The 21152-nt window shown below is 41.8% G+C and overlaps 2 protein-coding genes across 2 annotated transcripts in view; one reads left to right on the forward strand and one right to left on the reverse strand.

The window, feature by feature from the left end:
* Positions 1 to 5505: 5505 nt before the first annotated feature.
* Positions 5506 to 8638, reverse strand: LOC143126183 (putative gonadotropin-releasing hormone II receptor). The gene is made up of 3 exons (XM_076288096.1): positions 8123 to 8638; positions 7321 to 7525; positions 5506 to 5966 (listed from the first exon to the last, which is right to left on the reverse strand). The coding sequence occupies exons 1-3, from the start codon at positions 8636 to 8638 to the stop codon at positions 5506 to 5508; spliced, it is 1182 nt and encodes a 393-aa protein (XP_076144211.1).
* A 12099-nt stretch (positions 8639 to 20737) lies between these two features.
* slco3a1b (solute carrier organic anion transporter family member 3A1b) overlaps positions 20738 to 21152 on the forward strand; it is a 14617-nt gene continuing 14202 nt past the window's right edge. The window contains exon 1 of the mRNA XM_076288097.1: positions 20738 to 20893. Within this exon, the coding sequence (XP_076144212.1) occupies positions 20738 to 20893 (156 nt within the window). The remainder of the gene's footprint in view (positions 20894 to 21152) is intronic.

The following is a 21152-nucleotide window of genomic DNA, read 5'->3' on the forward strand; positions in this document are numbered from 1 at the left end:
TGCATGACATGACATGACATGACATGATTACATCAATGATTACATCAACCTTCCTTTGTACTTCCTTTGAAAAGGCCTTGTTCAGACTGCCCCTGCAAGCAACACATCAGCTCTGTCTCTTGGTAATGAGCATTGTTGTTGTAGATTTAGGTGAATCTAATTTGCTCACAATTTTATCTGAACTGACAATTGTTAATTTCAGAGCTTGGCACTGATAACGTTTAAGTGGCTCTAAGAGCAGACCGTGTGCAGCTGAGGACACACGCAGTCTGGAGATGTTTATCCGAGGGCTTTCAGACTGCAAGGTCTTATCTGAGGAGCACTGAGTTCAAGCTGTACAGGGAAAGAGAGGTTGACGAATTGTGCACTTGGCTGGTTTGTTACCTTGAACAGCAAAGAAAGCAGGTTTCTGGACAAAATGGCATGTCCTCCTTGTGGAAGTACACTACGTAGGTCACTGAGCCATGTTAGAAGGACAGGTTATCATGTGCCACACACACACAGCCCTACAGTGGCAGTTGACTCTCGTTCACACGCACTGTATCCTGTTTACTGGGTGACATCGCATACATGGCTTGACAGGTATGGTCATTGGAGCAATAATAGATATTCAATTGCAGATGTTTTCTGTAGAGAAATGTTGTATTTTCTATAAAAGCATTAAATCTGAGATATTGGTTCTGCTATTTTACAGTATGTTATCATCTTTTTATGCTAGAGAGCACTATGGGCCATGGATGCTAACCGCATTGAGGTTAACTTTTTGCCAGCTAGTGACATGGAGAGTAGAATGTATTTTGTGTGAGCTTAAGTACATTTTTAGCTTTAATGAAACTCACACCTTTATGGGGGCCAGAAATTGTATAAGCTTGAAACTCAGACTTGTAGAAAAACACAACAAAATGGTCGCTCCTTAAAGAATGACGCATTGAAATAAATCCAGAACATATTGTACAGAAGAAATCAGGCAGTCTGTCTAGCATCATATACTGGCAAAGCATTCAAGTGTGCCCATTCCATAATGATGGAACATGATACAAAAAGACTGTTGCTGGAACATATTTGATTGGGAAGAGCTGTTTCAAAGATTATGAGTATACACAAATGGACCAAATGTGTACCTTGCATGGTGTGTGAGTTTCATCATGTGTGTGCTCTCATAACAGTAGGCTACATCAATAGCATCCATTATTGCCTGCTGTCTGGGTGTCCCTATTTCACTTTGCTGATGCCTGCTGGCCCTTTTCAACGTTCAGCTGGGTTGGGGTGGCGCCCAAAGCAGATTTTGGACATACAAGAATAAATGGCAGCTGTGACATCCTTTCACCTCCATTTTATTTGGGTCACGTATTGAGGACATTGTGACTGGCATAAGTTAAGTTCTTTTTTTCCAGCACTTTTTGTATTGTTGTGCTCTTAAGCATAGATATGTGATCAATGAGTACTTTTACATCATTAATATTCTGATATTAACCCGGTTAAGACTAGCCTAGAAATCTAGACGCACCCTAGCGGCAGCAAATTACATTTGCTTCCAGGGCTAGTCTAGCAACTCTCCGGAGTCTAGCAACTCTGGCTTGTGAGCTCAAAAAATTAAACTTCTATCAGGCCAATCAAATCGTGTATAGAGTCGTTAGGCGGGCTTAACATAATAATTGATGGCAGAGTTGGCAAAAGTTTGAACTAGCCAACTAGCTCCGCTAGTGGGAAAAAGCATGGGACTCAGCGCTGTCCTATTGTGTGCAGAGGGAATTTGAAAGACAAGCGATTTTCTCGCCCCTCGGACTGAGTACTGCGAACGGTGAGTGCCCAGACCCTACATTTTAATGTGGGTCTGGCTCGTCAGGCTAGGTTAAGACAGTATTCAAAATAAAATACTGCCATGTAAACAGCACATTCTGATTGCCTTAGCCAGAATAAGATATTTAGAATAAGCATAACCGAAGTAAGGTATGTGGAGTGATTCTGATCTTATTCACAATATGAGGTGCATTACATCTAAACACCATATTGGCAATATTGTCTTATTCTGAATAAGATCAATACTCCATTCCATGTAAAATTCCATGTAAACATACTCATTTAGGGTTAAGAATCACAGCTGTGCGAGGCATAAGGGTGAGGGGTTGGTTATAATAACAACAATCAAAGCCAGGACACCTTATCCCTATCCTTGGTTTTGTTTCACTGGACCCATATTTGTGTTTGTTCATTTAAAACCCACCACTCAACTCAAAGAAGGCCTGATCAGTCACAACATGAATTTGTTGAATGAACCCCAACCTTGTTTTTCAGTATGATGCTTGTAAGGTAAAGCTGTGCTCCTTGGGTTTCCAAGGATGTGGAGGTGAAAATCTATTGTAACCATTCAGACGCTTGAAGAATCCATTAGTGTGTGTGTGTGTGTGTGTGTGTGTGTGTGTTCAAGAGAGAGTGTAAAACAGGAGACAGAATAAATCCATTAATTGCTTGACCAGCCTTTTATTTTCAAGTGTTTGTGTGGAATTAGATGCAGCTCCTTACTAATGGCTAGCTGACCACCCACTCACAATGCTGTTATGCTTGTATGGATGTACCCAGACATTTTCATCCATTAGTTGAACCACTCACACTCCTCCCTCATCTCATGGTCTCTCTACCCCTGCCAGTTTTCAGCTCTAGCACGTACTGTAACTAGTGTAGAGTAGAGCTAACATTTTAACCTGACCTGACCTCAGGGGGTCATCTAATCTATTTAGCTCAGCTAAAATAAACCTGACTTCCAAATGTATCATTTTACTTTATGGTTTGTTTCTCTGTCGCATTTTTATGCAGTAGTGGAGTGGTAATCGGAATATTCGGGAGAATTCCCAACCGGTAACTTTTTGAGCCTGGGCTGATTACTGTGAGTGTAAAAATGGGCACGATATGATATGATATTATGTTTATCATGTTATGTCATCATGTTACTGTTATTACCAGGGCTGTGGGGGGGGGGGGGGCGGCCCCTCAATCTCACCCCTCCATCTCACCCCCTGTGCCGCCCACCCCCCCGCCCTGGTAATAACAGTAACATGATGACCTGACATGCAGGTATGAGATGTGTATGAAATTGCCCGACTAGTGAAGATTAGAGATGAGCGGCCATGGCATCCCCCTAAAATAGGAATCAGGCTAAGTCGGGTCATGCTCCCCTCAACACCCCCCGCCCCCTGTTGGGAGATGTGCACTGGAGCTTGAAATCTCCCGGCAATATTTAGTGTCCAACTCCAACCCTGCTTTTATGTCTTCATTTGGAAAATATCATTGGTGGATCATACCCTTCAGCTTGCATTTTGCAGCATGGACACCATCACAGGACTTTGGATTTGCTCGGAAGTCTGTAGATATTGCCTCGTGAAATACATTTGCTGAGATATAAGAATGTGGCCGTTACATGCTTGTGTGAGTGTGTTTGCTTTCGCGGCACACATATTTCAAAGTGTTCGAGTGTCCGTGTGTGTGTGTGTGTGTATGTGTGCAGGGCGGCGGATGATGTGAGATCATGGGTAAAATCCATGTTTGACTCTGGTGTGTGGGTGTTATTGTTTGTTTTTATGGCTTCCACTGTAATCACATTATTATTATGGGATGATGGGTCACTGCCTGTCCGCTGTGGCCAAAGGGCCAGAACGCTGCTGAATATTCCAGAACAAAGGAGAGGTGTCACATGAGCTGTGAAATTCCTTCACGGTGCCCCTTGGACAAATCTTCAGCTTTGCAAATTAGCATCTGAATCTGCCGTAACCCACAAGACTACAGGGGGCTGTACTGGAAGCAATGGTTGTGATGTCTAGCGCGATGAGGGAAAACATTTTGTCAGTATTGGGTGACCTATAGCTTTGAACTTGCCTGCTCTTTTTTCTGCTAGTTAAGCCAAAGGGGAATCATGTTGTGTTCTGAGTCATGGGCGAAAACACACTGTACAGTGCTCAGATAAGATTGTTTTAATTTGGCTTTTCTCTCTCTCTCTCTCTCTCTCTCTCTCTCTCTTACACACATAGAGAGATCCAGTTACTAATCAAGACCACTGGCAGTAATCACCCACTCCTGCTTGATTGTTCAAGTACCTCTCATTCTTTGCACACTTGCCATAGAATTTTATATATTTAGCATTGGACATTTTATTAAGACAACCCTTAGACAGTTACATTTGAAATACAAACATTGAAATGCCAATCTCCTCTGTGAATAGATTAACTAAACAAAACAAATGGGAGAATTTGTGTTTTCACAAAATAGCTCTTACCCTAGAAGACTTGAGTCATTTGAACACATTTGCCATGGTCCTCAGGAAAATACCCCCTCCCACCCCACACTAAACAAACGCACAGAGTGAAAGTTAGTGATTAGATATATAAATATTTCTGAGTTTAATGATGCCCCCATCCCTTAACACTCTCTCACACACACACACACACACACAAACACTTACACACCCTCAGGATGAAGAAACAGATTAATTACAGTATTCCTAACAACACAAAACCAAGGAGAGAAATATGAAGAGTAAATGAAATATAAACGTATGTGAGAAGAATGATTAAAACTACAGAGAAAGTAAGAGATGTACAGTCCGCTTACATAGAACCCTTCACAGAACAGAAAGTAGAAATACTTGTGTGAGGGGGAATATTTTCTGTGTGGGGGAAGGTGTCTGTTACTGTGTGACACTTGGAGCAGAAATGCACAGTAGACTGATGATGGAAGACAGTAGTGTGTGATAGAATCATGAAGATGACAAATCAAAACACATCCACCATCACAGGACTGAAATATGTCATGCTTTTTCTTGCACACAGCACATATTTTTTGGTGCATTGAACATGAAGATTTTAAATATTCACACAGCATATATACCCCACTGGGTAAATACATTGGGTAAACAATATATATTTTTGTGTGGGAGGATCTTCGCCTACTGTGAACCCTATATCCATGAGAAAGACAGTCATTGATCTGTAGGAGAACACATAAATGTGCCCCCCCACACACACACATTACCTGCATTTCATTACTGCCACGAAGTTGAGGAGCCATTATGTGTGATTGACAGCTGCTGCATGGCCACACAAGGAGGCTACTTTAATTTCATCTTTTTGGCCTTACAGGGTATGAATGGTAAATGAATGGTTACTATGGCCAATTTTTTTTTTTCATTCATAGGTATCCCATTATTCAGAACTAATAGTCACCCCACCAGCCAATCAGAGAAGAGAAGTTCTTCTGGGTGATAACAGTTTGTAAAGGTTGGGTGAAGTCAGAAATAATGTTAGGAATACCTGATCAATTTGATTTGATCAAAATGATTTCAAAGTTAACACAAAGTTTACGGCCGTTATGATATTAGAGTTGGAAACGTTTCCCAATTATGACAGCCCAGACTCTCTTCACAAAGTGAAAGGGTCTGGTATTACCAGGCTAATTCAAATGTAGGCTCGTACGTTTGGGTCTTTGCATGTGTGCATGTCTGTGTGTGCGACAGTCTCACAACAATTCATCAGAGTTGCACAGCAGGCTCTGCTCTCCTCTCTCTCCTTCCTCCCTTTGCTCCTGCGTTCGACTCGCGTCTCGGTCTGTCTGTCCCTCTCCGGCTCCCGTCCCTGGCAGCTGCCTGCAGCTGAGCGTCGTGACATGGGTGGTACTCTCCATCTCCACGGTGACGGTGGGCCTGCTCCGGCGCAGCGGCAGCGAGAAGAGGCCGTAGATGAGCGGGTCTAGGCAGGCGTTGAGCAGGCCGAACAAGAAGAGGAGGTGGGTCAGCGAGTCCGACACGGCCTCCACCAGGCCCTCCGGGCTGAACCAGTACCACAGGCCCAGCAGGTAGTAGGGCGTCCAGCACACGATGAAGGAGCTGACGATGACGATGCTCATCTTCAGCGTGCGCATGCGAGCCTTGGGGATGATGTTGTTGTTGGAACGACGCAAGCGGATCTCATTGGCTGATGCTGGGGAGCACACAAACAATTCAATTTCCTGTCTGATGTCAGCAAGTCTCACAAAAACTGACTCATCTCTGCATGACATACACGTACACATAGAGCATGTACGTCAGCATTCTGAAAATATTCCTTTCTCCAACAGTTATGTCTCTTCCTTGTATTGTCCTAGTTCCGATAATAGCTCTATCAACAATGTGCCTGGTCTACTGCTAAGCAAACACGTGACCCTGTACTGTCTAAAGGACTCCTCTAAAACCACCACTCATTTTTCACTTTCCAAAGTGTTCAGTCCAGCCTATGGTCAATGGCTAGTATCTACTACTTTCACAACAGTGTGTGTTAGCCCGTTAGGCTTGCCTTTTAGGCGGGGATCACATTAGCCAGCGGCAAGTGGCAGGTTTCCTATTGTTCTCTATGGTTCGGCAGCGGAGGGGTGGTAACGCAGGCGTAAAGCTAGCGTTGAACAAGCTGAGCGTTGAACTTGGTTCAACTTTCAAAGTGCAACGCGAGCGTATTCAATTGACAAACAGTTTGTGTTGCTTAGGAACTAGATAAAACTTATTATGGTCTGAGCGTTGCGTTACGTTTGCCGCTGGCTGATGTTATCCCCGCCTTAGGGTTCAGTATGGTTTATAACAAGGATGTCAAAGTAGGTGTATCAACACTTTTGACCAGTAGTGTACATTTACACTACTGGTCAAAGGTTTTGAAACACATACTCTTTTATGGCTTTTATAAACTACTGTTACCTTGTAGAGCAAAACTAGAAACTGAAAACTATGAATTAACAGACGTGGGATAAGAGTAATGTAGTAAACAAAAAAGAGTGAACAAAGCTGTTCGTTTACATGTTTTATATTTTAGGCTCTTCAAAGCAGCAACTTCTGCTATGATGACAGCATTTCACACTCTTGCCATTCCCTCAACCACCTGAACGTTTGATGCTAGGAATGGTTTTCTAACAGTCCTGAAGGAGTTCCCATACATGTTGTAATGTTAGACACTGGGAATGGTTTTCTAACAGTCCTGAAGGAGTTTCCATACATGTTTCACGGGAACTTTTTTCTTACTACCTAACACCCAAAAGAGGAAGTGTTTCAAATCTTTTGACTGGTAGTGTACTCCTTTACTACACCCACTTACAGTATAAGCAAACAAGGCATATAGGTTTATCATGTACTGCTGTCATATACTGCTCTTTCTTTCTTGAAATACCCTACCTTCCATGTCAGTCTTTATCTTTTTCACTTTTTGGCCCTCCTGGTTTAGAACCATTTTGTAGTGCTGCTTGAACTGTCCAAGGTTATTCAGTGTGGAGTAAGCCACAGCTTTACAGTGATATTTGGGGCATGGCACTCACAACTGTCTCCCAGCATGCCGCGGGAGATCTCCAGTAGGATGCGTGTGTAGCAGCTGACCATGATGAGCAGCGGCAGCAGGAACAGGAAGCAGAACGTGAACATGTTGTAGAGCGTCTCCTGCCATCGCTGCTGGAAGCTGCCGTGCGTCATGCACTGTGTGAAGTGCGCCGGGGATGTGATGGTCACCTGATGAAAGAGAAAAGCCTGGTGGAGGGAGAGAGAGAGTAGGTGTTGGGTTGGAGAGGAGGTCATCTGGGTCAATCAGTCATCTTCAGTTAGGCTGACAATGAACTTGCGTGGGAGTGTGACCGAATTGATTTATGGTTATGGTATTTGGCAGACACTTTTGTCCAAAGCAACTTACAGTTAAAGATAATAGTTTTAAATAAAGTTGACAAGCCTATTAAGCATAATAATAATAACAACAACAACAACAAATATCAACAATGAAAATCATGAGTTTCCATATCAACAGAACCCCTAAACATTCAGAACCATACTCCTGTAAGAGAATTAACTAATTGTGTGCAAGGTGAACAGATAAGTCTTTAAACAGTTTGGAAGAGGACTGAGATGCTTTAACCAGTCCCATCTGATAAAGGGGTTAATTATACTAGAGAAGTGTATGGCTTTAGTAAAAATTGGCTTCTATCTATGTGCTGTACATTTTTAAACATTTAAGTCGGCTATAAATAGAGAAAGTAGACACACCCAAAGCAAAAAATGTATACCTATGAATGAGCAGGCATGCAACAGACATCGAAGAGTGAAACATGATGCGCTTGGTTAGCTCTATCTCACCTGAGGCAGTGATAGAACAGCACTTAATGTCCATGCCACCGTCAGCTGGATTGTGTTCCTCCTCCTGGCTTTGTTGATGGCTAAGGGATTCAGTATGGCAGACTGCCTGTCCAGACTTATCACCACGGTAACAAACGCGCAGGAATACATGGCCATCAGCTTGAGAAACATCAACAGTCGACATGCAAAGTCTCCCGCCAGCCACTGCACCGTCAAATTCCATGCAGCATCCAGCGGCATCACGATAAACGTCACCAGCAGGTCTGCCACGCTCAGGTTCAACATTAGCAGGCGCACGTGCGACTTGCGACGGCCACCGTAGGCACTGCAGATCACCGCGAAGTTGCAGATTCCAGAGACGGCGCACAGGATAAAGGTGATGGTGACACGAACTTTTGCCGCGGTGCTGAAGACGGGCAAAGTGAGCTGTGTGCCCAGGCTGCGGTTACAGGTGTGTGAGGGGAAATCGCAGCTCATGTTCCACTCCGAGTCATACGTCTGGTACAGCAAAGGCATAGTCTCTAGGTGATCCTTATCTGGTAGATTTCTTAGGAAATGTTTGTCTGGTGTCCTGCGCTTGTTCTTTGCGGTACGGGGATACTAAAGCAAATATGGGTTTGAAAGAATGCCTGATTTACTCGCAGAGGATGAGCCCCATGTTGGCTACTTCAACACACAAGTGAAAAATAACAGCTGGAAATGTCATCTTTAAAGCCAAAATTAGATTGTTGGAAAATTGGAATATGGAAGTTGGCGATTTTATAGTAAACCATCTAAACCCCCTTTCTGCCTTAGTTGTTGGGAAGAATTTAAATTCAACTTAATCTCACTGAGCATACAGTCAAATAAAATAGATTTACGTTTCTGGATGTATTCTCTTGCGACTGATTATTTTATCAGTCAGCGGATATATGAACAATTCCGCGCCTGTATGAATTACTCCGTGCGTAAATGCATTTTGTAGAGTTCACAAGCCAATTAAAGTTCCGATTTAGCTCTCTCGATGGAAACTTTTTAGTCATATGACTTGGATAATCCTTTGTAGAATGTCAAGTGCAATGAAGATAATGTACAGTGACATACCTGAGTTGTCTGGCCATCGGAGCTATTGGAGTAAAATTTTCGTCTGTGCCTCCGCTCTGAAAATAAAGCTTGTCTCACACGATAGAGTCTATAAACCTTTCAGTATGCCATCATGATGACGCAAACCTGAGTGACCAATGTGTGTGTGTACAGACAGAGAATAGACCAATGTGTGGAGTTTTATGGTGATAAAAGTTGTGTGATAACATTAGCATCAAAGTGTGCTAGTTCGATTAAATTGATTAAATGTTGTATGCTTGTGTGTATGTGTAATGGTCATGAATGGTCAATAAAAAGTAAAGGACAATCTGATCTGGGACTCACTGGTCAACCTTGCACTGCATCTCCGTGACAACATGCCTCTAGTATTAGTTTCTCTCGCTCTGTGTGTGTGTGTGTCTGTGTGAAGGAAGGGTCATTTTGACCAGATCAATGCCCTTTGCATAACCAATCACCCCATCCAATTTTTTACATTTGTAAACCGGCCTACGTCATTCTCACACCAACTCCCACTGAACATTTTTCACATTTACACATGCACACGTGTAAAAGAAAGGATGGCTGAAAAGGGGCCAGTGTTTTTGCAGCACCTGACGTCATTTTATGGCAGAGATTAAAAAAGAGGGGCAGATGCAGGAATCCTGCTGGTACTGCTGCTGCCTGCTGCTGTGTCACCTTTATCAGATGAACCCAAGACTACATATTCACCTTCACTCCCATCAGGTTATGGAGCAGACACACACACACACAAAAGACACAAATGACACTCGCCACTGAAGCTTGCCACTCACACTAAGAAGTCTTGCACACACAGACAGACACTAACAGACATGCATGCACAAAGTGTGCCAGTGCCTGTTTATTTCAGCGTGTAAGAAGCAAACCTTATATTTCATTTCTGGAAGAGAACAAAGTGTACATTTTATGTTAATTTGGAAACTGAATTCATGTAATAGTACATAACTTGTGTATAAGTATAGTATAAGTATATATACTCTTTTGATCCCGTGAGGGAAATTTGGTCTCTGCATTTATCAAAATCCGTGAATTAGTGAAACACACAGTAAACACACTAATCCCGGCACAGTGAGCTGCCTGCAACAACAGCGGCGCTCGGGGAGCAGTGAGGGGTTTGTGCCTTGCTCAAGGTCACTTCAGCCGTGCGTGCTAACCAGTAGGCCACGGCTGCCCCTTGTATATGGGTCAATGCAGATTTCATACTTTGATTTAAAACATCAAATGGATTATAACAAGCATCATTTTATTCTATAAAGCCTGCATAATTTGAGCATATTTTCTGTTTATCATAAAAAGTATATATATTTTATGTTTTATCATCTCAAACCCTCAAAATGTCAGGTAACGCAACCGTCCGAGCAAATTAACACTATGTGAAAAGTATTAAATATAGAATTTAAAAGGTAAGGAAATTAAAAATAAATATGGGGGCATCATTTTATGTTGAAGACCCTTCAAAAATTTAAATTAGTTGCAAAAGTCAGGTGCACAACTGCTTTGTCAGGTGGTGCAACCAGGTAAATAAATAGATTAAAGAGAACAAATGGTTGAACATTTGCTGTACCTAATTATTCATAAACAATATACTTTTGTAATTTGTAAAGTACTTATTCACATTTTAAATGTAAAGTTGGGTGTTGGAAAACCAAAATACCCGCCCTCTACAATAAGGTATTCATAAGTTACCTTTAATACCAAGGTCAACTACAAAATAATAATGTGTTAAAGGAGAAATCTCGCGAGTTTTCACGTAGATTGCAGCAGGCAGCTACAGTGCTACACTCTGTGGGTACTGTACATGCCTCCAGAGTGTAGCACTGTAGCTGCCTTACTGCCTTAGCTGCTGGCTGTAGCAACTCAAGCTAGGTAAAACCGATTGTTTTCGCTTTTTTCATACCGACAGCACTCGGTGACCTGGAGAAGCAGAGATCTATGACAAATTTCGACAAATTTCTCCTTTAAGCCCTGTAGACACTCTCAGGTATACTTTTTTTAGAAACGTTTGGTTGCCCCACCAAGACATTTTTTGAGTGGTGAAATTGCAAATGCATTCTAAAAATGTATTAAAAACCCTGCAAATGTTACGCAGCCATTAAGACTTGTTTAAATGCTAAGGATAGAAAACAGGCTGTGTCAAAACTCTCTGCAGTACTACACAAAGTGTCAGACTGGCTAACTAGCAACTGTCTGACTCTTAATTACAGTAATTTCAGACATATTAGGCTTCAATTACCTTTGCATGCTGCTAAATTTGCATTCAATAATCCTCTCACATCTATCATATTGTGCCACAAGCTGGTCCCAGGCGGGTGTGACTACACTGAAACCCTACACTCTGTACAAACAGGCTGTGAAAATTCTTGATAACAAACCAAGACACTACCATCACTACCCCATTATAAAAAAAAACGTAACCTGTTGGCCTTTGACAGTTCTCTTTTCTTTGCTGATATGTGCTAGATGTACAAATTCATTCATTACCTTGCACCACCACCACCACTCAAGCAATGTGTGTCACCAGTGGCGCAAAAAGTGGGTATGCGCTATATATAGGGGCGCAGCTCCATGGGGGCGCCAAAGCGATGGTAAAAAAAATATATATATGGTATTTTCTATACGTAGCTACTGTCCGTTTCTAAATCATTTCAACTTTTTCTCAATGTTCTATAACATTTTAGAGGACTAACAGGCTAGAGTAGGTGCCCTATCTCATAAGATTCCATTATAGAATTTTGACATAGAAGAGGGAGTGGGGGCGCCGTGAGCGCTGGGCGAGCAGATAGGCCTACGAGTAGTGAGTTGCCGTCTATGAAAAAAGATGGATACAGCAAAAAAAAGCTAAAAATAGAAAAATAGACTAAAAAGACTAAAAATAGAAAAAGAAAGAGGGAAAAGGAGATGGCATGTCAAGGGATGCAACAGCAGTTAAATAAGTGGAGGGTGAAAGGCAACAGGTAGGATTTAAAGTGATGACGTCTGTACTTGGAGGACGTTATGAGAACCGTTTAGACTATCTTAAAGTGGCAGTGCACCATTTATCAATACTTATCAAGTATAATATCAAGTTAAACATCAAATTGGCAGCATTTCTTTAAAAACATATTCAATAGACACTAATACACAGTAATAGTGTAAATTATTGGTCTTTTCTTTTGCTTTAGTTTGTGTGTTGAGTATCCAGGGCCTCAATGAGAGGCGATTGTTCCACTAAATATAGGAAGACCGCTTTTGGGCAATCAGCATTCTCATTCCAAGCTACTGGAAAATGGAACTCAATTCCACTTCATATTAGAAATTGTGTAACTCTGAACAGTTTTAAAACTTCTTTGAAGAGATGGCTGAAGAAAATCAATCATGCGATCATTGAACCATGAACCTGTATATAAAACACCAAATGTATTATGTGCTTTGTATGATATATCTGTAATGTTGTTGTTGTTGTCTTGTTGCTGATACTATCTGTAATGTTTTGTATGTATTTTGTTGTTTTTTCTCTCTTCTCTCTACTGTAAATCTCTTCTCTCTCTTGCCCAGGGACCACAGATGCAAATTAGCTAACTAGCTAACTCTGGTATAGAACTAGTTCTGTACATGGTCCCTGTCAACTAAACAAATAAACTAAACTAAACACAGTCTTCATTCATGCATTCTGTCCATTTTTATTTTAAGATTATTTTGAAAACACGTTTTTAAAAGCCTTATTTGTCAATTACCCATATTCATGGCATACAGTATTTCCACTGACTGTGCTGTAGTTTGATGTGCTTTGCCCTAGCTGCCACTGAATGACATACATGTATTCTGGCCACAGAGATCAAAAATCCTTGTCTGACTCCAAGACTTGAATCTGCTTTTTACATTTTAAAAATGTAAACGTCATTATAGTTGTATGTGATATACTGCATTGCCATTATTACCTTGCAAAGGAGGTTGTTTACAGGATTACAGAAAAACCTATTGGCTCAAATTTCATGTAACTCGGTGATATATTTTGATACACTGCAGGACCTATGTGTCCAGTTGCATGTCCTTGATTTGGTTGGACAGTGAGGGTAATATGCACTTGTGTTCACCCGAGAATCAGGCCTGAAGTAGAACGCCAAAATATCACGATTGGCTTTTTTAATGTTATGAAAAGACTAGACTTGCGTTATTTTCATGGGAGGAGCTCAGGGAGATGACCATGACTGACAGCTGTCACGCACACCACTTTTAGACACACTTCAGGTTTTTAGCTTTCACTACTGTTTTCCCATCGGGGGTACACATGCACACTGAATAAACAACCTCCTCTACGCATTTCAGAACCACGGACAGTTGCCAAGCCAAACATGCTTGTTATGAGCATGCTTAATTGAAAATCCATTTGGGAGAACTAACAAAAGTTTGTTTAAAATGTATGTTTTGATTCCCCTCTACCTACTTACAACTCCTGCACCCTCCTCTTGCAGTGATAGTTATGGTTCTTGTAAGTTGTTACCTGTGGCTGTCTTTGCAATGTAGCTTGAATATTATTCATCATGTTTGTAAGTTAAATAAATAAATATAAATGCAAAACATTAGTGTCCAGAAACCCCAGTGTTTCATAATTGCAAAACGGTTTACGTTGATTTCCCAATTACAGTAAATTGCGGAAGTGTAGAGATTACTTTTAATCATAGAAGAACAAACTATTTTTAGATTTAAATAAGACCCACTGGTCAAAATGCTGGATGAGGTGGAAAGAGTTTTGCTTTGATGAATCACTCAGCCCTTTCAAGCCAACAGAGAGAGAGAGAGAGAGAGAGAGAGAGAGATGTAATTACACATGCTTGACTCACAGCACAACACACAGAGAAATCTGTGGAGATCAGCCTCCACTCAAAAACACACTCTTCACTGAGATATTCAAAACTTCAACTTGTGCAGATTTGGCACATTCACAGATTGCAACTGTGACTGTTATGATTTTGTTAAGATATGATATTATAATTCATTTGTTCATCCACTCTCTCTCTCTCTCTCTCTCTCACACACACACACACACACACACTTAATCCATCCAGACACACAAATGTTCATGCAATACAACATGAAATGCATTGATGGAAACAACAGCTACACAATGCAGTTAGCTATAGAACGTAAAGGTGCTCTAAGCGATGCTGGGTACATCACTTCTGTTGACTTTCAAACAAAACAGAGAGCTAGCTTGCTACTTCCTCCCCCTCCCTCCCATGCTGCTCCCATGCAATTGAAACTCTCCTAAACGTGCATCTCATCTGTACGGTACGTCTGTGATTTGCTGGAACAGTTTGTTATGTTTTTATGGGCTAGGTTTGCCCAGGTTGTTTTTGTTGTCGTTTTTGGAGCCTAGGCTGTCCACAGAGACCACATTTTTTTTTTACAGTGTATTCAGGACACAGACAGCTAGCGGTTGGTTAGGTGATGTTTGCAGTAAGTGACAAAATGTTTTAGCTTAAAAAACGTGTGGCATCACTTAGAGCACCTTTAACACACCTACATATCACCAGAGTTACTCGACAAAATCAACCCAGTGGATGTGAATGAGTTTAAGTTTATAAGGCTGATTATTTTATTGTTGCATCATTCAAGGAGGGAATTGTTTTGTTTTTTTTGTTGTTGTTGATGTTGTTTTAAGTGAAATGTGAAAGATAGTGAAGGACACTGACCCAAATATATGCATGTCTGAGAGAGAGAGATAGAGAGAGAGAGAGAGAGAGAGAGAGAGAGAGAGAGGGGAGGTTGGAGGGACAACATGTGTGTGACAATGCAGGCAATCCTAAATCCTAAAGCTACCAAACAATTATTTTAAAGGTCAAGTTCACTCCAGTTCAGATGCCAAAGGGAAAGCAGATAAAAACCTTTTCTTATCGAAACGGTTAGAGCCCTGCACAAACTCAGAACATTTCCCAGACTTCTCTATGGCTGGGCTGAGGCAGAGAGATGTTTGGTGTTCTGGGGCAGGTGAGTCAGGACTGGGTCATCAGTCTCCAGGGTCAGGGACTACTAATAATGAACAGCCAGAATTAACACATTGTGCTAATTGTGCTTTATGTGCTAAATGTAGAGTAATTGTGTTTAAAGTAATTGTGCTTGTAGTACACACGCAAAAGCCCTTGATTGTAATGACTTCATAATATCTTTTTTTTTGCAAACTACTGTGTCCTTCTATAAACATCAAAAAACAAAAATCAGGCAAAGATGAGCTTTTATCTCCCTCTGCTGGACAAATGATGTAGTGTCATCACTCCAAGGTCTCATTTGAATGTTGTAGAAAATGGCATCATTATGCGTTTGTTGTCCCCATAGGACATTGAGGGTCACACCGTTGTGGGTCCTCCACAAGTCACTGAATTCCAGATCTCCCAGGCAACGTCCATCATTACACTATGAGTTAAATAATAAATCAGGACTCCTCTTAGTCTATAACGATGAAAGTGCTCAAAAGGGGAATGAAGCAAAGAACACACATGGATTTTGTGAACCTGTAATTATCCTTTATATAGAATATTTTTGTCAAGCTATATGATTTATGTAATATGTAAAGCAGCCACAGAACTTGCCAGACCTAGGGCGTTATGAAACGTGAACATTCTGGCATGATCCTCCCATGATGAACTGTCAATAAAGATGTTGGTTCTGCTTTCTCTCTCTCTCTTTCGCTGGACTGAGCTCTGAGCACAGCGTGGTGACCGCTACACTCCCCCAGCACACACTCGCCCAGCATACACTTCCCCAGCACACACTCCCCTCAGAACACACTCCCACACCTCCCCTGAGTCCCAGCCATGGTTCTGCCAGAGAGTTAGTCATTGTGTACACAAGAGGGTGTAAAATTAGCTTACAGAGCTTTGAGGAGAAATGACACCATTCCTTTTGCTTGTGGTGAATTACTCTCGTATAGAGGACTTTTGTCTTCGTCTACTGGCCAAAGAGTGCAATTGCATCCAGATTTATTTCAAGTGAAACTACAATTCAGATTTACAGTATTTTGTACCAGCCAAGTAAAAACCTGTATGGATGTCAAATGCATGCATGCTCTCCCACAAATGTAAGTGGTTATGGTCCAACCATACCCAGTCCTATTTCTGAAAGTCTATGTACTTCAGAACCATGTTGGATCTATAAGCCATTTAACTGGAATACAAGAGAAGCATAGCCTATACGAAAAGAGATGCATGCATTTGACATCCATACTGGTTTTTACTTGGCTGGTAGTACAAAATACTGTAAATCTGAATTGTAGTTTCACTTGAAATAAATCTGGATGCAATTGTAGTTTCACTTGAAATAAATCTGTACCACATCACTGTGGGAAGGAAGGCAATCAGCAGTTTTCCCATGTCCATTTGACTACTGCTTCATTTACACAAGACACCCATCCTGCTTCCTTCTTGACCACCCAGAAGACCCTAACAAAGCCCACAGGGAGTAAAAGGGCACTAAAGGGCAATGACACAGAAAATCTCAGAATGAAATGTGCTTTGCTTTGGTGTCTCTTTAGCACAAAGATAACTTTGATAAAACTTACATGAGGCTGTGGTTTGTAAACATGTATTGTGTATAATGCTTATTTTTCTTCAGTATATGACCTTTTTAGACATTTAAAAAAAATTAAAGATACATTTAAAAAAGCCTTCATGAGAGTAACTGACTGGCTTTACTTCACCCATCTTATTGTCTTTAATTTTCCAATTTAAAAAGCTGTTGACCAGAATTCCTTACACTGTCCAGAGGAGGCAGATTGTATCTGTGTGCATATTTTAGCAGTATCCCTGGGTGCTGAATGCCTGACCTTGTCCTTGCTGATGTAATGCTGTGTCAGGTGAATATTAGAAGAAGTCTTCTTATAATGCACCAAAGTAGACCTTTTTGAGATTTTCTGGGGAAATGTAGATAAAATTGTGAAATAGTCTTAAAAGTGTTTGCCATGTACATTATATGTGTGGTTGTAATTTCTAGATGTGTGTAAATGCTTTTGCGAGAAATGCTTTTGCAGCCTGGAGAATAAGAAGACAGATGGCAGGCCACAAGGGGTCTTCTACTGTATGTGTGTGTGTGTGTGTGTGTGTGTGTGTGTGTGTGACAGAGAGAGAGAGAGAGAGAGAGAGAGAGAGAGAGTATGTGTGTGATTATGTGTGCATAAGAGAGGGAGAACAGAGAGTAATAGCATGTGTGTGTGTGTGTGTGTGTGTGTGTGTGACAGAGAGAGAGAGAGAGAGAGAGAGAGAGAGAGAGAGTATGTGTGTGATTATGTGTGCATAAGAGAGGGAGAACAGAGAGTAATAGCATGTGTGTGTGTGTGTGTGTGTGTGTGTGTGTGACAGAGAGAGAGAGAGAGAGAGAGAGAGAGAGAGAGAGAGAGAGTATGTGTGTGATTATGTGTGCATAAGAGAGGGAGAACAGAGAGTAATAGCATGTGTGTGTGTGTGTGTGTGTGTGACAGAGAGAGAGAGAGAGTATGTGTGTGATTATGTGTGCATAAGAGAGGGAGAACAGAGAGTAATAGCATGTGTGTGTGTGTGTGTGTGTGTGTGTGTGTGACAGAGAGAGAGAGAGTATGTGTGTGATTATGTGTGCATAAGAGAGGGAGAACAGAGAGTAATAGCATGTGTGTGTGTGTGTGTGTGTGTGTGTGTGCTGCGATTGGCTTTCGTGTTTGCAGTTTAAATCTCTCCTGCTGTCTCGGGGTGTGAGTTACGTGCTGTGATTCTGCTGACCACACACACACACACTTGCACTGTCTGATATATTGTTCATCCAAAAATCCCTTACACTCACACAGACACACACCCCCTTAGTCTATTATACACATGCACACGCACACACACACACGCACAATAAGCCCTGAGATCACATACCTCTTTGTATGTGTTCTCAGGCACTGAACACCTTAGTGTTTTCAGCCAGTGAGCCGCCAGAAAGAGAGTTCCCCTGAAACTCACTCACCCCTGCAAACACGAGCCATATTTCAAAACACCCAAGAAAGTAAGAAAAAATACGAAGAGGAAAGGATAAGGAAACAACAGCACTCTTCGCTAAGTCCTGTGTAATAAATGCTTACTTGCACTACACAAGATGAGCAGGAACAATGGAAACCATACAGATTTTTTTTTTATATAAAGCAGCTCAGACAAGGTTCCCTGGTTTCCTGTCAAATATTAATAATGCTGCTGTCAAAACATTGGGGACATTGTTTCGATATACAGTAGGGGATGGAATAACAGGTTATAGAGTTCCCCTTTAAAAAAAACCCAAAAATAAATAAACTCATGAATGCAAAAAAAAAACTTTGATTATACATATTAAACTACATTGTGGTCCTTTACAGGAGATATTAATCATGATTAGCTTTGAAACCTGCAACCTAAAGAATGTGAATATAACCTTGTTTAATGTTAAATGTTATGGTACAGCCTTAGCCTAGAAATCTAGATCCACCCTAGCGGCAGCAAATTACATTTGCTTCCAGGGCTAGTCTAGCAACTCTCCGTTGGCTTGTGAGCTCGAAAAATTACACTTCTATCAGGCCAAACAAATCGTGTATAGAGTCGTTAGGCGGGCTTAATATAATGATTGATGGCAGAGTTGAAACGGTTTGGCTTGAATTCCCTGCTACTTGAAAACAAAGAATATGGATGTTGCTGTTGGCCAACAGTGTGACACGAGTTAAGCTTGTTTTAAGTTGGCAAAAGTTTGAACTAGCCAACTAGCTCCGCTGGTGGGAAAACGCATGGGACTCAGCGCTGTCCTATTGTGTGCAGAGGGAATTTGAAAGACATTTTAATGGGTCTGGCTCGTCAGGCTAGTACAGCCTCATTTTGGGGTGTTACTCTTGGCACGGCCCATATACTTCTGAAATGTGCATGATCTGTATACTGTGAGCAAGTTGATGAATGTTAAAGCAACATGAGCAGTGGCGTAAACAGGCCCAAATAACACCAGGTGCTTGTCACATCACAGTATGACATCACAGATCTTTCATCAGGGATCCTGAGCATGCGTTTTGTAAAATGCTTTGTGTTTGTTTGTCTTTGCCCCTTTGATGTGGTCCGTTACAATCTCTGTATTCTCCCTGGTTGGGATTAATCAAAACAACAAAAAATCAAATATCTTACAAAAAGACCCTCTAATTAATAACCCACTTCATGCAGAATAATCTTGGATTAGGAAGATCTCCTTTTGAAAACGTTTATACATGACAACAATGTTTTAACGTGAGCCCTCTGTCCATGCGGCTTGCAGCGGCGGGGTCTGATGTTTTAATGATGTTTAAACACGGCACCTCGGAGTCAGTGTTAAATCATGTCAGTTGCCTGCTGCCTGCAGTGGCCTTCAGCTGACTGAGGACCAGTGGCACTGTCTCTCATGTTTGCAGAGCGACGAGTTATTTTAGGCCAGTCCCGGTGACACGCTTCCCAAAATAACAGTCGGTCCCAGTAGCCCAGCATTCAGCTTGACCCCAGGAATATGTGTGCGTGTGTGTGTGTGTGTGTGTGTGTGAGAGAGAGAGAGAGAGAGAGAGAGAGACATGCAGGAATGGGATTTGTGCATACACATGTCAATTACATATATAGTTATTTGTGGTGTTCATGTATTCTGTCCTCCCTTGGCTGTATTTGTCCAGTGTTTGTATAGCCTATAGAGGCTGTATGTCTGTAGTATGTAGCCTACAGTGTGTGTGTGTGTGTGTGTGTAAGTACCGGTATGTATGCATGTACAAACATATACTTTTGTTGTCTATCGCTCTTTTCATCAGGCATCTTTCATTGCTTATGTTATAGTTCTTAGAGTATTGCAGTGTTCTATCTATTTATCTATCTATCTATCTAGGCTATCTATCTATTCACATAGGCTAGGCCTACATATTTGCGCTTTACTGTAATAGCATCTTACTGTCTCGTCTTAACCTGTGGATAGGGAGGGGGAGGTGTTGGGGGAGAGGGGGGTCAGTATTTGGTGCAGGCTGCGCGACTCGGTAGTAAGGTCCGCGTCGGTACGGTTCCCGGTGCCCACGTATCCACAGCGCGTCTGAAATCTCTATAAGAATTGTCGGATTATTGTTATGTGCGCTGAATGATCCACATCGAAGGATAAAATGCACCGCTGCGGAAGTCTTTTGAAATGTCAGTGTCACTGTTGCTGATGGTCAGATACATCCACGTCCTCTGTTGGCGCTTCTCCTTGGATCTACCATTTTTCTGCCTTAAATGCGTAGCTGAGCCTGCTAATATTAGAGGCTGGCGAGGCTGCCGGATATATCACCTCGAATAAACCATCTGAACGCTCATTATTCACGCTTGCCTTTATTGGATGTCGCATTGGTTGTTTGGACGCTACGGAGGTTAAAATAAACACCTGCGGATGGTTGATCCATGTTGCTGTATACGCGTTGCGTTTGGTTTGTGTTGTAACCTAGCTCTCAGATCTCAATGATCACCTTCCGGCCGGACTGATCCCGTCTCCTGCTGCAAACCGCAGCCAGCGAGAGTAGGCTACCGCTGTCTCAGGATGCAGGTGAAAAGCCCGATGTGCGCCGAAGAGTCCCCGGGAGACATCGAGACAGACGAGTGCCAGAAAAAGACCTCATGTTTCTCCAACATCAAAATCTTCCTGGTGTCAGAATGTGCGCTGATGCTGGCCCAGGGTACCGTCGGTGCATATCTGGTGAGTTACGGTCATGAGGTAGCCTACCAGCCTGACCCATAGTGAGATCTTCAATTACATGTATGGTTGGCCAGAAATTGTAAATGTTACTTTAGACTCACGTGGCTTCAGATAGGATTATACATTTGTGGTACAATACATTATTTTAATTCTGTAAATCGATTCTGAGGCTATTGTCTCCAGGGGCTGCAAGGTTCACCTTGACTTTTCAGATCCCTTTGATCGGCCAATAACATGCTTCACATGAGGGCAGCATTTG

The sequence above is a fragment of the Alosa pseudoharengus genome, unplaced genomic scaffold, assembly GCF_046254945.1.
Source record: "Alosa pseudoharengus isolate Yale_2024_CS ecotype anadromous, Long Island Sound unplaced genomic scaffold, YU_APseudo_1.1 YU_APseudo_1.1_scf_16, whole genome shotgun sequence".
Classification (NCBI taxonomy): Eukaryota; Metazoa; Chordata; class Actinopteri; order Clupeiformes; family Clupeidae; genus Alosa; species Alosa pseudoharengus.